Below are 14,599 nucleotides of genomic sequence, written 5' to 3'. Positions count from 1 at the left end.
AAGAACTGTCTTTTCTTCCCTTTCCCCTTCACCCTCCTTTTCAGGGAGGCTTCAAAAGTTTGAAGGTGAGAGCAAACTGAGGGTAAATTTTCTGTTACACAGAAAACATTTTTTACATTAATTTTTGTTGTGAAAAAAACGACGTACAAATGACAACTATCTTATTACTGCCCAGCATATTCTATTGTGCTAAATACTTGACTGCTGCTAATCTGTCCTGGATTCTCCATAAAGTTATTTTTCACCTACCTCAGATAAATTTGTCCTCACATCTTCACCTCCTTTTACCCAATTCATTATCATGAATCATGGGCTTCTATACACTAACATTTTTTTCCCCCAATCAGTATACCAACACACAGTACTCTTTGATTTATATTAATGTCAGCAGAACCAAAGCCAGCAAACCCTTAACCTTTAACAATAAAAACCTGTGACATAAATTCAGAAGCATGAGGACTGTTTAAGCCCTAGATTAATAAAAAACTTGCAAGGCATTGCCATAAAACAAGAAGAAACAGAAAAGAGCTGTCCAGAAACAGCTCTATAACATCAAAAGAATGCCTGTGCGCGTTCAGTCTCTTTACACATTTATTACACTACCTGCGAACTGAGCTTTCTGTAGAGTTCTGAAAACAAAGCAGCATCTGCTTCCCTTCTTTGTCGTACAACTGAAGAAAAAATACAGATTAAAGAACTGAAACAAGTATAGTAATCACATCATAAATTATATATTGTGGTAAATTGGAAAACATAAGCATAATTATGTTTTCTTGGGTAACTGTTTCACTTTTGTCACTCAGACTTTTGCCTGTTTTCATGTTATCTGCACTCCTGCCCCTGAAAGTTCTTGCAGCAGGAGTGACCTAATACAAGCAACTGTTTCTCTTAGAACAAGAGACATCTTTTAAATATTTTTTTTATTATTTATTATTATTGTTATTTTGAAGTCTAGCTTACCTTTCTGTAGGTTTTGGGAATTAACACAACTGAAAACAGATACGGGTAAGAATGTCATAAAGCAATTTAGAAAACAAAGTGTGATTTACATATTAGGCAATGAAAGAAACAAAAATAGCAACGTTACTTGGTCAAAGCCAAGCAGAACTTCAATGTCACAGAATTTCTATATATTAAGGAAAATAACAGTTTTGATTACAGCCAGTTATATAATAGGAGTCTTTGGTCAGAGGAGTACTTTTAAGCTTTAAGACGTCTTCAGAAAACTAACTTCATATCAGAAAGTCACATTTAGAAAAAAGGTAAGACAAGATCTAAGGAAACTTTAATAATAAAACAATTGCTGCTTAACATTAGAAGTGCTAATTAATATTAAAGGCCACTGCAAAGTACATTTAAACAAGTCACCTACTGCAAAACAACTCCAAAATAAATATAAAGTTAGGGGGATGTATCCAATCATGACCACTAACACCTAACTAGAAGATGAAGTTGGGGAGAAGGAAGATGAGGGAGATAAATCAGCTTCATTGTTCCTTGCCTGTTGAGGGAATAGGCAAAAGCAGAACAAGGGTATATGCTGACGTGCTGCTTAGTACTGGCCAAAACACACAGAAATGCAATGTGCAGAAGTGTTTATTGTAGAATACAGTGTTTCAGAGTTGCATCTGGAGAAACTCTGATGGGCTTATTTGCCTATCAGGAAGTAATGGAAGCTCTGATTTAGCAAAAAAAAAAAAGTGCTTTAAAAGGTTACAAGAGAGCTGAGAAGAGCTGAGAAGCTGCTGAAATCATTATCTGGCTTTTTAAAAGGAATGCCTCACAACCTCATTGGATTCACCAAGTAACACCTGACTAAAAAAGCAGCATAGAGCACAATGTAACATAACCACAATTTAACTTATACTATCACAGTCTAATGCTTTGGCTTTGAGAAGGTGGTTGTAGATAAACTTGTAGAAAAACTGAAGGCAAGAAATATCAGGAAAGTTGTATGAACAATGACTCCATCCATCCCCAGAATGCTCATTCATTAGGTTTCACACAGGTGCTCATGAAGTTAATTATGCCAAACAGTAATATTTTAAGATACACCTCAAAAATATCAGTCTTCCAAACCAAAACTGGAATTTATGAAGTCCAAATAATATTAAAATTAAAGAAGTACAATATTAATTGTTCTTTATTTCTGTGGTGGCTAAGATAGAGAAAATGATTCATACTGCAGCAAAGGAAAATTAAGCTGAGCATTCAGAAGCATCAGAACTGTTAATACAAACAGCCACTCAGGGACGGCAACTAGGGGATTCCTGGAATTTCTATCACAAGCTTTTCAAGGACAGTCATAACAAACAGAACTGTCTGTGAGGCAGTGTGGTCCCATCTTCAGAGGAATAAAATGGTTAGATAATTTACTGAAAAACTTCCACACATATCTAAGAAACAAAGATGCACGTACGTTCTTTCTTGATTTTCTCTGCTACAAGAAATTCATCCCGTTCAACGGTGGGAGCAAAGTTGCTTCCAATAACTCTCACTGCATACTGGAACTGCTGGGCTGCATCAGCTGAAAGGAAGAAGAAAAAAACCTCTCAGTTAAGCAGACTGCTGAATTTCTATTAAAAGGGAAAGAACAGAACAGTTAAAGACATAAGATTACTTTGCTATGACTGAATTTTGCATAAATGTACCCAGCTTAGATCAGGTACTGCTATATTACGTTCCTTAGACGCACTTCTAACCAGAGGGCAGTGAAGTCCAGTTTACCAGTGAGCAGATATTTCAAACACACTCACCTATACATACCCTATAAAGAGTAATACACAGAAATTTGTAAATAAACCTTTCCTATTCTGTTCTGATGGAAGAGACACTTAGGTCTGCCTAGTCTAAGAGAGCACTGGCAATCTTGAAGCTGCCCTGCAGCTCTCCACAGCCTGAAGCCCTGCGGGACTGGGCACAAAGTCACGCAATTTGGGTACACATAGGAACAACGCAGCCATGTTCACCAGGTACATTCTCTCATCCAGCACCAAACTGGGTTATCCTACCTGTGGATGTGAACTCAGATGTCTGCAACAGTGGTTTTACCAGTTTGTGCGTTGTTTTCAGATGTGGTTTTTGTTTGTTTTAAAACCAGTTTACATGGTTTTACCACTTCAGGTCAAAGCTAGCTCAGAGATACCTGCATCTTATTCCAATGCATAACCCACAAGCCAGTGATCTCCCTCCACTACTCTTTCATCATGCAAGGATTCTAATTTTAATCTCGTTGCCAAAAATATTGATGCAAGCATCTCTGCTTTGTGGGAAGATTATTAATCTGGTAACACAGAGATAGGGACAGCTCGGCATTAATGCCCCTACAGCTTAGTCACAATCCCACTTATTGATATGGAAGACAATCAAGCAGTTAACCCTATGGACACGTTGAGTGCCATTTGAAGTGCAAAGTGCTGGATAAGTTTCTAATCCTCATATAGGAGTAACTATAATAACACAAACGGAAAACTTTTCTCATAAAGTAAAGCACCTAAGTGTGTAGAAACAAAGAACCACAGAAAGGTTTGGGTTGGAAGGGACCTCAAAGCCCACCCAGTTCCACCCCCCTGCCATGGGCAGGGACACCTCCCACCAGCCCAGGCTGCCCAAAGCCCCATCCAACCTGGCCTTGAGCACCTCCAGGGATGGGGCAGCCACAGCTTCTCTGGGCAAAGTGTAGCGTCAGCTACACATTTCCTGATTTCAGGGAAAAACACTACTCAATTCCAGGTATTAAGTCCGTTTTATATATAAAAACGCTGCATGCCAAGGCACGTTCTACTCAGCTAAGCAGTTAACTTACAGAGAAAACTGAAGTGCAAACTAAACTTGGTACAGCAATGGTTCAGCCAAGGAAATAAGAAGGGATGCTGGTTTGGACAAACACTATCAAAAGGAAAAGGGAAATGGAATAGGACAAAGGTCCACTGGAATCAGAGATATTGAAAGACTTCCTAAAGTGGCAGGTAGGGAAACAGGCCCCTAAAAACCATGCTGGGTCAGTTAACTATTTGCACTAAATTATTCCAGACAATAATAAGAGTTATTGTATCTTCCGTTAATTCCTCAGTTGTGCCCTCAGGAGAAGCTGGGACAGTTAGGTTTCTCTAGTCATTCTTAGGTATCTTTTCTTAGATATCTTTTGTTATAGTGACTCGATTAGAACTACAATTTAAAAATAAAATTGCTAAAGAGAGTTTCAAGTCAAATGACCTGGATGAACTAAAGTCAGGATAAGGTCCAAGGGTTAATGTCAGAGTACTTGATCATTACAAAATGTGCCTAGATTAAATAATTAAAAAACTGATTATGGACTAAAAAGTGTGAGAGCGAAAAAGATCTCTAGTAAGTTAGGTCAATGTTATAGAAAAACATAAAAAGGAAGCAATTAAAAAAAAAAGAGGCGTCTTAAAAACACACACAAATTCAACCACAGCAAAGCCACAGGCACCTCCCCATAGAGTTTCTCTTCACTAACGAGGCGCATTACTCCGGTTTTCTAAGGAAAACAATGTTTAGGAGTTCATTTCTACACCCACCTCCACCACCCTCTCTTACCACCCTTTAAAAAAAAAAAAAAAGCCAAAAATCCCAGAGGTCTCCACGAGGCGACTGGCAGAACCACCACCCAAATAACCTTGCCAGGGGGTCAGAATGCAGCACAAGCTCAGCAGTTCGGCAGTCTCACTGGTCTGTCAGCACAGGTTTAGCAGTGTCAGGTACTGCCTCCTGCCCAGACTGAAGCCAGAGAGCTTGGAGGAACAGAGACGTGTTTGACAGGAGAAATTTTTGATGAGAGAAAGTACAGAAAGGGAATGAAAGAACAAGCTGGCACCACTGCAGCTGAAAAACACTGAGGTTCTACTGAAGAGAAGACCTGAGACAAACTTTCATAACCTTACTGAATCAACTTACTTCCTACACATTTGTAATCTTGCAATATATCATAGTATGTGCATCTTAACAAGTGTTTTTATTTTCAAGTCTACTACATATTTTATTATTCAACATCCTGCTGCATCTGGACAATACAGCATTACTCATTCAGCTGCTTCTGCTAACTTCTCAGTGTATGTTATGATAATTACTAAGTCTAATGCTTAGAGAAAAAAAATAGAAATCAGAGCACTGTTTTATTTTATTTTTTTTTAAACCAGTCAGCAATGCATAATGTTTTTCCTTTGTAAGCAAGGCTGTATTTACTGTTTACTCACTTCTTTTTGTTTCTGAAAAAAATTATCAGTCTTTCAAAAAAGATTAAAGTGCTATGCTTCTTCTCTGATGTTCCCTGTGGTTTTACAGGTTCAGACTAAATTCAAATGAACCAAGATTCATACGAAGAGAAATCAAGTGAGTTTACTATCTGGTACTTCATAATCACCTGATGCAATGATTACAAAATCTAGCAAAGATACATACAAAGTCTTTAAAGACTCTCTGGAGTCTCATTTCTTCAAGAGACCTGACTCAAGAAGACAGCTAGCTATACATGGCTGCAAGGCTTTTTTTTGTTGTTGCTGTTGTATTGTTGTGCACATGTGCATGAGAAAAAGATATCAGAATACAGACTTACCTTCAAAATAATGGAAGAAAAATCATGGACTTCACTACCTGCATGTTTTCCAATCTGCCTTTGACACCAGAGTTTTTAGGACTATCTATGTTTTTCGTTTTCTGTTACAATGGAATATTGATGGCAAGACAGAGACAAAGATTTGTATGCAGGTTTCCAGACAAAAGTCTTGAACATTTAAACCTAAGTTCTCAATCTAATAAAAAACACAATAGGTAATTTATCAACAGTACAAGAAAAAAAATCTGCTACTTAATGGGGAAGCTTTGACAACAGTCATAAATGACCTTCTATTTCAACATTAACTATAGCAAGACTACTTAAACACAGAAACCTAGTAGAGTTTTTCCATACTATCATAAGAAGGCATGTGGGAAAGATCTTTAGTTGAAAGACTACAATTCCATCAAAAAACTCTGAAGATTAAACCTGTTACACTATTAATGGCATGGCCCAAAGTTATCCATGCTACACATACAGATTTGCACTGGAAATGCAACAGCATTGTCATAAGAGTGTTGTGTTTTATTATTATTATTTTTACTATGTTTTATTTAGCTTTTCTTGCTTTAGTCATATAGAGTCCAGATTCTTTTACAAGCAGAACTCCTTGCTAAGGGAGTTTCCTCAGCAGCAAATTACTTCTTACAAGTCTGTAAAATAACTTCAATACATGAAGCGATTAAGCACGACTTAATACTGATCTCTGTCAGTAAAAATAAAGAACTGCATCGTGTATAACTAATAGACGTTTAATTGCTTCCCTCTTCAAAAAGCAGCTGTTGAGACAGCAGACAGGTTTAAGACACACAGGTGTGTGCCTATGTATGTGCACGTGCCTTTCCATCAAAAAGTCATTCAATATAAATCTGTTATGGAAGAGCAAGTTCAAGGGATGTGATGCAGGGCGCTTGATACAGCTGTTCACAGGGGAAAGGGGGAAACCACACCAAGCAGGACTCATTTTCCAAAGGCCTGATCAAATAATTTGAAGCAGACAAAGACGGACATTACCCCTTCGGTAATATGCATATACACAGAAAATTAATTATACCTGTAGGCAGCCATACAGTTAAACAAAGCAACAGCACTTGCAAATCACAAAAAAAGTTAAAAAGTCTCTCATTTGAGCGGAGCAAGCTATCAATAGCTCAGAGATCCACAGTCCACCCAGCCATTCATACCTTCCTAAAAACAGTGAGGTATAAAAACTGAACTGCTTCCAAAGGCAGATAACATTTTAAAGTCACACAAAGTGCAAGTTTAGCACAGGCAAAAAAATAGAGAAGCAATACATAAGAAGAATTTGGTAGTACGAAAAGAATTGAGTAGTACAAGAAGGTGAAGTTCAAAGGAAAAGTTGAAGAAAAAGTAGAATCACTTGGGCAGCATACTTCCAAGAAGCCAGTATTTCAGAGCAAATACTGAAATCCAGCAGGTCTTTTGCTAAGAAGCAGCTTTTAACTTTACCTACAACTCTAGGAAATGGATTGAAATTCACTTCGCAGTCTTACACTTTTTTTCCAACATAATTGGTTACGGGTCTCTAAGTTTAAAGGGAAAAAAGGCTTCAATTGCTGCTTCTGTTCTCAGGACTTGTTTCAAACCACGAAACTATTATGATTGTTAGAGATCAAACACTTGGTTATTTTAACTTGCCTGTAAGTGAAACCTAGAGGACATTTCTGAAAAAAAGAAAGTTCATCTAGACCAGTCAATAATCACTTTCTTAAAACACTTCAGAAATTAGCAAGCTCTCCATTATTTCCTCTTCCAGACAGCTGCCTCTTCCCAAACAACAGCTCTGTTCAAATAGAGATACAGCATTATTGAAAAACAATGACATTAAACCACACGCAATGTTCCATGGGTGGTAATGAATGACTATTGCTGAAAGATACTCAAACACCGTTACTGTAAGCTAACGCATGCTCACAAAAAGCTTTTTTTTTTTTTAATAGTAGCAGTGTGTTTGCTAAACACCTAATGTGCTACTGTTGCAAAACTAAGCATCAAAGCTGTAAAATTTGAGAACCTGCTCACACATGCTGCGAGCAGCTCCTGATTTCATCAATACAGCAATGCTGCTACGTCTTCTTTACGCATCATAGCTGTATCAAAAGCTTTATGTCAGTACGAATTATCAGGAAAGAAAACAATTATATTAATATAAGATGCCATATACTGATAAGCTAAAATACCAGTCTGAAATGCCAAGCAATGTTATGATTCTATTTCTATTGGCCTTCACCTTTAGAGAAGTTTAAGATAGCTAAATTCATTAAGAGTAATAAAAATATATAAAACATAAATGAACAAATAGTCTCTAACACTAATTTTTATTGAAGCATTTAGAATTTATTTTAAATTAACAGTCCTTTAAGTATCCACACTCCTGTCCTACACACACACACACACTTGTCCTTACTCACAGGAGATGCACAAGATTTGAAGCACAGCACATGAAACACAACCATTCTTTAACTCTGTTAATATCACTGGTTCTTGTTGCGTTGTCTGTAAAAAGATGTGAGGAACATCCCAGTGAACTATCAGCAACATGGGTAGATAGTCTGCTTGTAACTTTCCCCTTGCTATGACCTTTCATCTAACTTGTATGTAGTAACAGAAGCAAATGCAAAGTGACAATTAAACCTCCATTTCATCTTTTGAATAAACTCAGTGTTACTCCCCCCCCAAAAAAAATTAAACTTTTTTCCAATTCTTCGGAGCTTAAAAATAAAATAAAAATGTAACAACAAGAAAACCACTGAGATGACAGATTAAATTAAGGCCATAGCAAAGGCCTCTGATAGCAGATTCCTCTCCAAAGATTGAAATACCACTTTCTAGAGCACGCATACCTCCAAACACTAAAGGAGTTTGACATACAAAAATCTTTTTAGGCTTCAAAAACAGGGATATACAGCTTTAATATTAACAGCAGTATCATTTGATGTACTAAGAGCTTTTAAAACTGACACACTAACTAGTACGGCAGTCTACAAAGTCTGACTGTCTGAGACTTCCAAGAGGTTTCCAAAAGATAGCTAAGAACAAGAAACTCTGTCAGGAGCATTAAATTCATGCTCAGGGAGCAGCATGCAGCCTTGTACAACTGCTGGAGTCCACAGATAAGGAAGAAAGTAAGTCATGGAAGTTACTGCACAGGCAGACAAGTTCTCTGCAAGATCAGGTGTTAGTGTAAAAGTGAGGTGGATAAACTGGATAAACCCAGAAAGGTTGCCCACCAACTCTTAGACACTGTGAGTATGTAAGGAAGAGTGAGGCCAGCAATCCCATCACAGAGCACCGGGGTCCCCGGCTAACTGGGACTGGTGGCTGCAGACTAATGGTGCCACAAAAAGAGAGGGCTTCCAGCCCTCACTTAGGCTATAGCACAGGAACAGAGGTCTTTCAAACCTTCGTTCTAACAGAAATATTGACATATGCTTGTTGTTTGGTTGGTTTTTAGTTCTTCACATACCTCAACGGATCTTGAAACAAGTTGCTCAGACGCAGAAAAGTTTGCCAAAAAAAAAAAAACAAACAAACAAACAGCAACTAGGACTATGCAGCTGATTGATTTTGGAAACGCGGGAAGCCATCTATATAGTGGGTGGTCCCAAAATCAGGGATGGAGAAAGAACGGCTCTACTGCTGGACAGCTCTGCTGTCACAGTGCATCACAACACAAATTCACTTCAACACAGATCTCAGACAAGTGGGGAATGCAGGATGTCACAGGTAGAAGCAGATCCCCCAGCTGACAATGGGCTCGATCGGATTTGCTGAAGGCTTCAGGCATGGCATTGCAGAGTAAGACCACTCGTAACTCACATCAGCTGCGGCACACTATTACAATACAGACATCACAAACTGAACCCTTCAGCACCTACTGAAGCTATAGCTGCCTTGCTAACATAATAGCAAACAAGCGCTGAGCAGGATAGTAGCCAAGCAAATGAAGCCTTCTGAAGTACAGAGAAGCACAGCAAGTGTACAGGCAGAAAGACCCATTAGATCAACGAATCACAGCTCCTTTCTATTATTAATCCATATTAATTACTTCAATAACTTGTGCTTTACTAGAGCACTTATTCTAGGAAGGTATCAAAAGCTAGCATTTCAAGAAGTTCACAGCAGGATAACCACATAAGTGGTTAAAGATGACTGTGTGGACCTAGCTACAGCTTCTTGTGACTATTTTTAATTTATTACAGTAATTTCTACCAAAAAACTCCACAAAAGTAATTACACATCATAAATCATTTAACAGAGACCAAACTAATCATACTTGTAAAACCTGTTTCAAAAAAAAAAGAGAGAATGTGTATACAAAGCAGCTTAACTTCATCAGCACCCAAGGATGGGAGAAGTTGCATGCACACCACTAACTGCACGCCAATACCGTACTTCAGACTTGTCCAGTGCTGAAATGAAATCAGTTAAAAGCTTGAAAACCAGTTAGATGTTAGGTAACACAGAAAAAAGCCATAAACACCTTTCATGACTGGGATTTCATCCACAAAGACCTCCTGCATTATTATCTTTATGAACTGTCTGTCAGTAGCTGGGCTGCTGACATACTAACACGCATGCTACAGCTGACTGTTTCAGGAGAAGCCTCGTGTTAAAAGGGTGAGTCTTTAGTGCTCAAGTCCCTTATAACACAAGAATAAAGAGCATGTAAATATGAGCTTCTAATCTGCCACATGCATAAAACTGTGGGCAACAATAAGTGCAGTGCGTAAAGCCTTTTTTTTTTTTTTTAAGTTGTTTAAGAAATCCTTCAGTAGGAGCTGAAGGATTCTAATAAGTTCTCGGGTAAGTGAGCGGACAGTGGACTACTAGCTGCACACAGCAGCTTACCACAATTTGGGGCAAAATTTCTCCTTTGTCACACACACCTGAGACATCTTAGTTACATGAGTGGAATCTCACCATACAGGAATAGGTTCAGCACTTATTTTTTAAAAATATCAGAGTTCTCCTCCATGTTTTCACACATCCGGCTGGCACCCTCCAGTCAGGAGACAGGGAGATGTACAGAAACTAAGGCTTGAAAAAGAAGGCTACACGTAAAGTCAGTAGAAGTGGCGCACCTCTCCTCACTACCTGTACCATAACTGATAAACATGGAGTTTTCTAAGCGTAATAAACCTAAGTAAGATACCCAACACCAAGAAACAAGCTTGGATTAAGTTGAAATTCACCCTCAAATTTAAGAAAATCGGATTCAGCATCAGCAGTATAGAAATAATGGCCTAAAAGAGGGTTCCAGCACTGCCATAAAGACGATTTATTTATTTTTTAAAGCAGAAATAGCACAATAAATTTGAGATTTATGGTAGTGAAAAAGTTTGAAGCGCTCTTACATATAAGCATACATCAACTGTATTAGGAAATGTTTTCTAGGGAATTTTAAAAGTGAGAAACAGCTTTAAAAGCCAAGCTATAATAGCAGCTTGGAACTGTAGGCCGATGTGAAATATCCTTTAATATACAATTAGACTAGTTACCAAAATACATATGATTACATAAAAGCACATGAGGTGTTACACAGCTTACAAGCTAAAAGTGATTTGGGGGAGGTAGGGGAAGAGTAGGAGCCACATCCTGAGAAAAACCTCACACCAGAGATTCCTGACACTGAATTCCTACAGACTGACAGTTCTGGAAATGGGATGTTCATGGCTTTGCAGGTGATTTTTTTTTAGAAAATGGAAACGGAAACTAGACTCAGATCTCTAAAAGCATAAGCATGGGGGGGGGGGAAGGTAATTTACACCTCATCACTTGTTTTCTACATTTTAAAGATAACTCATTTATAGGCCGCGCTTTAGCCAGTTTGAACCAAATTTTGTACAACAGGTCAACACTCAAAGGTATCAGCCACTATCATGCAAATACCCAAAGGCAACCTGGAGTGACTTTTCAGAAGGAAAAGAGCGCACGTAAGGCACTTCAGAGCTACTAATAACATGGCAGAAAGCCCTCTCCCGCTCAAAAAACGGATACCACGAAAGCTAGGTCATGAATTTCCCCGCCGAGCACTGCCCACAAACAGAGCAACTCAGAAAGGGGCCGGGGCCCCGCTTCTCCTGCGGGGCCACCGCGGCACCGGATCGGCACCGGATCGACACCGGAGCGGCACCGGAGCCCCCCCGGGATTGGGGCGGCGGGCAGCCGTTACCTTCGCTTTTGCCCAGGATGCGGCAGCACAGGCTCTGCAGCAAAACGTTGGGGGATTTTTGGTCCGGAGTCGCCATCGCTGCCGGGGAGGAAGAGGAGGAGGAAGAGGAGGAAGACGGCAGGGAGACGAAGAGGCGGCCCCCGCCGCCCCGCGCAAGCAGCCGGCAGCGCGCTGGGCCGCTCGCCTACGGCGCCATTTTAACGTAGCCCGCCGAAAGCCGCAGCGGCCGCCGGCCCGCACCCACAGCGCCGCTGCGAGGGGCGGCCCCGCCGCGCCCAGCACGGAGCCGCCACCGCCCCCCGAGCCCCGGCTCCGCCCCGCCGCCGGGCCCCGGCCGCCCGCCCGGCCCCGGGCCCGCCGGCAGGGAAATGGCGGGCGCCGGGCGCGCCCCTCGCTGGGCTTTGGGGGTGGGAGCGGCGTTGTGGGGCCGGCGGGGACAGCCGAGTAGGGTTGTAGGAGAGTGGCAGGGTTAGAGCTCACGGGATGGCTCTTCAAGTCCTCCTGATGCTGGGTTTAGGCTCTTGGGAAGCAAGGTGTAACTCGATGAAGTTAGCAGAACGTCATCCCGTGTCAATAAAGGGGGTTGCACCTCCACTAGGTGAAGGGAAGGCTTCAAATCTTAATTTATTTATTATTATTTTTTTGGTACCAAACACCAAAAGAGCCTCTGTTCAGCTCTCCATGGCTTGCCAAGCATGGGCAGCCCAGTGCCACCACCAGCGTTACCTCAGGTGGACATGGTGTCATGGAAGGGGTTGCTCCACCAAGCAGCGAAGACATCTAAGACATTAAGACATCTACTGTTCCCATCTACAAAACAAACAAACAAACAAACAAAAAAAACTGACAGGAAGTGGTGTTGCTCTACAAAATCTTTAAGTTCTAAGGGAATCCAGTCACTGGCAAATACCCTGTTACTGCTTGTGGATGGGTATTACAAATTCTTTCTGTCAATTTTAGCAGTACTAGTTGTGTCATATTTCTAAAGTCTGAAGACATTATAGAGGTGCAAGGTTGTCTCTAAATTGTAGAGGTGTGGATTTGAAGGGTGGATAAGGAATAGGCTGGATGGCTGCAACCAGGGACTTAATGTCAACAACTCAAAGTCCAGGTGGAGACCAGTGAAAAGTGGTGTCCCCTGGGGGTCTGCTGGGACCAGTACTGTTCAATACCTTTATTAATGCCAAGGACAGTGGGATAGAGTGCACCCTCAGCAAGCTTGCTGATGACACCAAGCTGAGTGGTACAGCCGACACACTGGAGGGAAGGGATGCCATCCAGAGGGACCTGGACAGGCTTGAGAGGTGGACCCACATGAACCTCATGCCACTCAACAAGACCAAGTGCAAGTTCCTGCACCTGGGTTGGAGAAATCTCAAACATGAATACAGGCTAGGTAATGAGTTGTAGAATCATAGAATGGCTTGGGTTAGAAGGGACCTTAAAGATCATCTAGTTCCAACCCCCCTGTCATAGGCAGGGATGTCACCCACTAGATCAGATTGGCCAAGGCCCCATCCAGCCTGGCCTTGAACACCTCCAGGGATGGAGCATCGATTGAGAGCAGCCCTTCAAAGAAAGACTTGGGAGTGCTGGTGGATGAAAATCTCTACATGAGCCAACAACATGCACGTGTAGCCCAGAAAGCTAACCATATCCTGGGCTGCATCAAAAGAAGTGTAGCCAGCAGGTCGAGGGAGGTGATTTTCCCCCCTATACTCTGCTCTTGTGAGACCCCACCTGGAGTGTGTGTTCAGCTCTGGGGCCCCCAGCACAAGAAGGACATGGATGTATTTGAGCAAGTCCAGAGGAGGGCCACGAGGATGATCAGAGGGCTAGAGCACCTCTCCTGTGAAGAGAGGCTGAAGGAGTTGGGCTTGTTCAGCCTGGAGAAGAGAAGACTCTGGGGAGACCTTACAGTGGCCTTCCAGTACTTAATGGGGGCCTACAGGAAAGCTGGGGAGGGACTCTTTGTCAGGGGGTGTAGGGGTAGAACAAGGAGTAATGGCTTTAAACTAAAAGAGGGGGGAGATTTAGATCAGAAGTTAGTAGGAAATTCTTCCCTCAGATGGTGGTGAGGCACTGGCACAGGTTGCCCAGAGAAGCTGTGGATGCCCCATCCCTGGAGGTGTTCAAGGCCAGGCTGGATGGGGCTTTGGGCAGCCTGGTCTGGTGGGAGGTGTCCCTGCCCATGGCAGCAGGTTGGAATTGGATGGTCTTTAAGGTCCCTTCCAACCCAAACCATTCTGTGATTCTCTGATAGGAACATGCTGTTAAAATGGCCTTACTCAAGTGTGTCTGCAAGCACAAGTATGATTGCTAATTTAAGCTTTTCAGCTCCAGTAAAACTACATCCTACATTATGCTGCTGAAATAGCGTAACAGCAGTCAATTCTGTTACATTACTGGGAATATACTATTTCATTTCTAGCCTCTTTTTCCTAAGGAATGAGGCTTATATGGCTGTTCTGTGTGTCAGTGCCTCCTCGTAACTGCTGGATCTGTTGAGGAACTTCAAACAAAATTAGTAGAGAGAGCTCGTAAATATACTTAATAAAAATGTTATAGAAGTCAGTTGAGTTATAGAAGTCAGCTGAGAGTACTAAGGTCTAAGTTAGTGCCTCCTCAAAATGAAAGGACAGGAGGACTTGGTTCTCCCTATTCTGCTTGCTGCTAGCAAACTGCCCAATTGGTATGCACATCCTGGACAGCAAGCTATAGCTAGCTCTGAGCCAGCTGAAGTACCAGCTACTTCGTGCCTGGTTCAACAGATCTGGAAGATGCAGGAACTGAAGATGTACGGGACAGAGAACTCTGGAAATAACATG

The 14,599-nt window shown here is 41.3% G+C and overlaps 1 protein-coding gene across 2 annotated transcripts in view; it reads right to left on the bottom strand.

The window, feature by feature from the left end:
* The window catches only part of TUBGCP3 (tubulin gamma complex associated protein 3), a 54,517-nt gene extending 42,438 nt beyond the window's left edge, over positions 1–12,079 (bottom strand). The window contains exons 1-3 of one of the 2 annotated variants that reach the window (XM_035565548.2): positions 11,772–12,079; positions 2,420–2,527; positions 604–671 (exon numbers count right to left, since the gene is read on the bottom strand). In XM_035565548.2, the coding sequence (XP_035421441.1) occupies positions 604–671; positions 2,420–2,527; positions 11,772–11,847 (252 nt within the window). In that variant the 5' untranslated portion in view covers positions 11,848–12,079. The remainder of the gene's footprint in view (positions 1–603; positions 672–2,419; positions 2,528–11,771) is intronic. The other variant, XM_035565550.2, reaches the window with a different exon arrangement.
* Between the last annotated feature and the right edge of the window lie 2,520 nt (positions 12,080–14,599).

Source organism: Cygnus atratus, chromosome 1 (assembly GCF_013377495.2).
Source record: "Cygnus atratus isolate AKBS03 ecotype Queensland, Australia chromosome 1, CAtr_DNAZoo_HiC_assembly, whole genome shotgun sequence".
NCBI lineage: Eukaryota > Metazoa > Chordata > Aves > Anseriformes > Anatidae > Cygnus > Cygnus atratus.
This window is presented reverse-complemented; position numbering and strand designations above follow the sequence as displayed.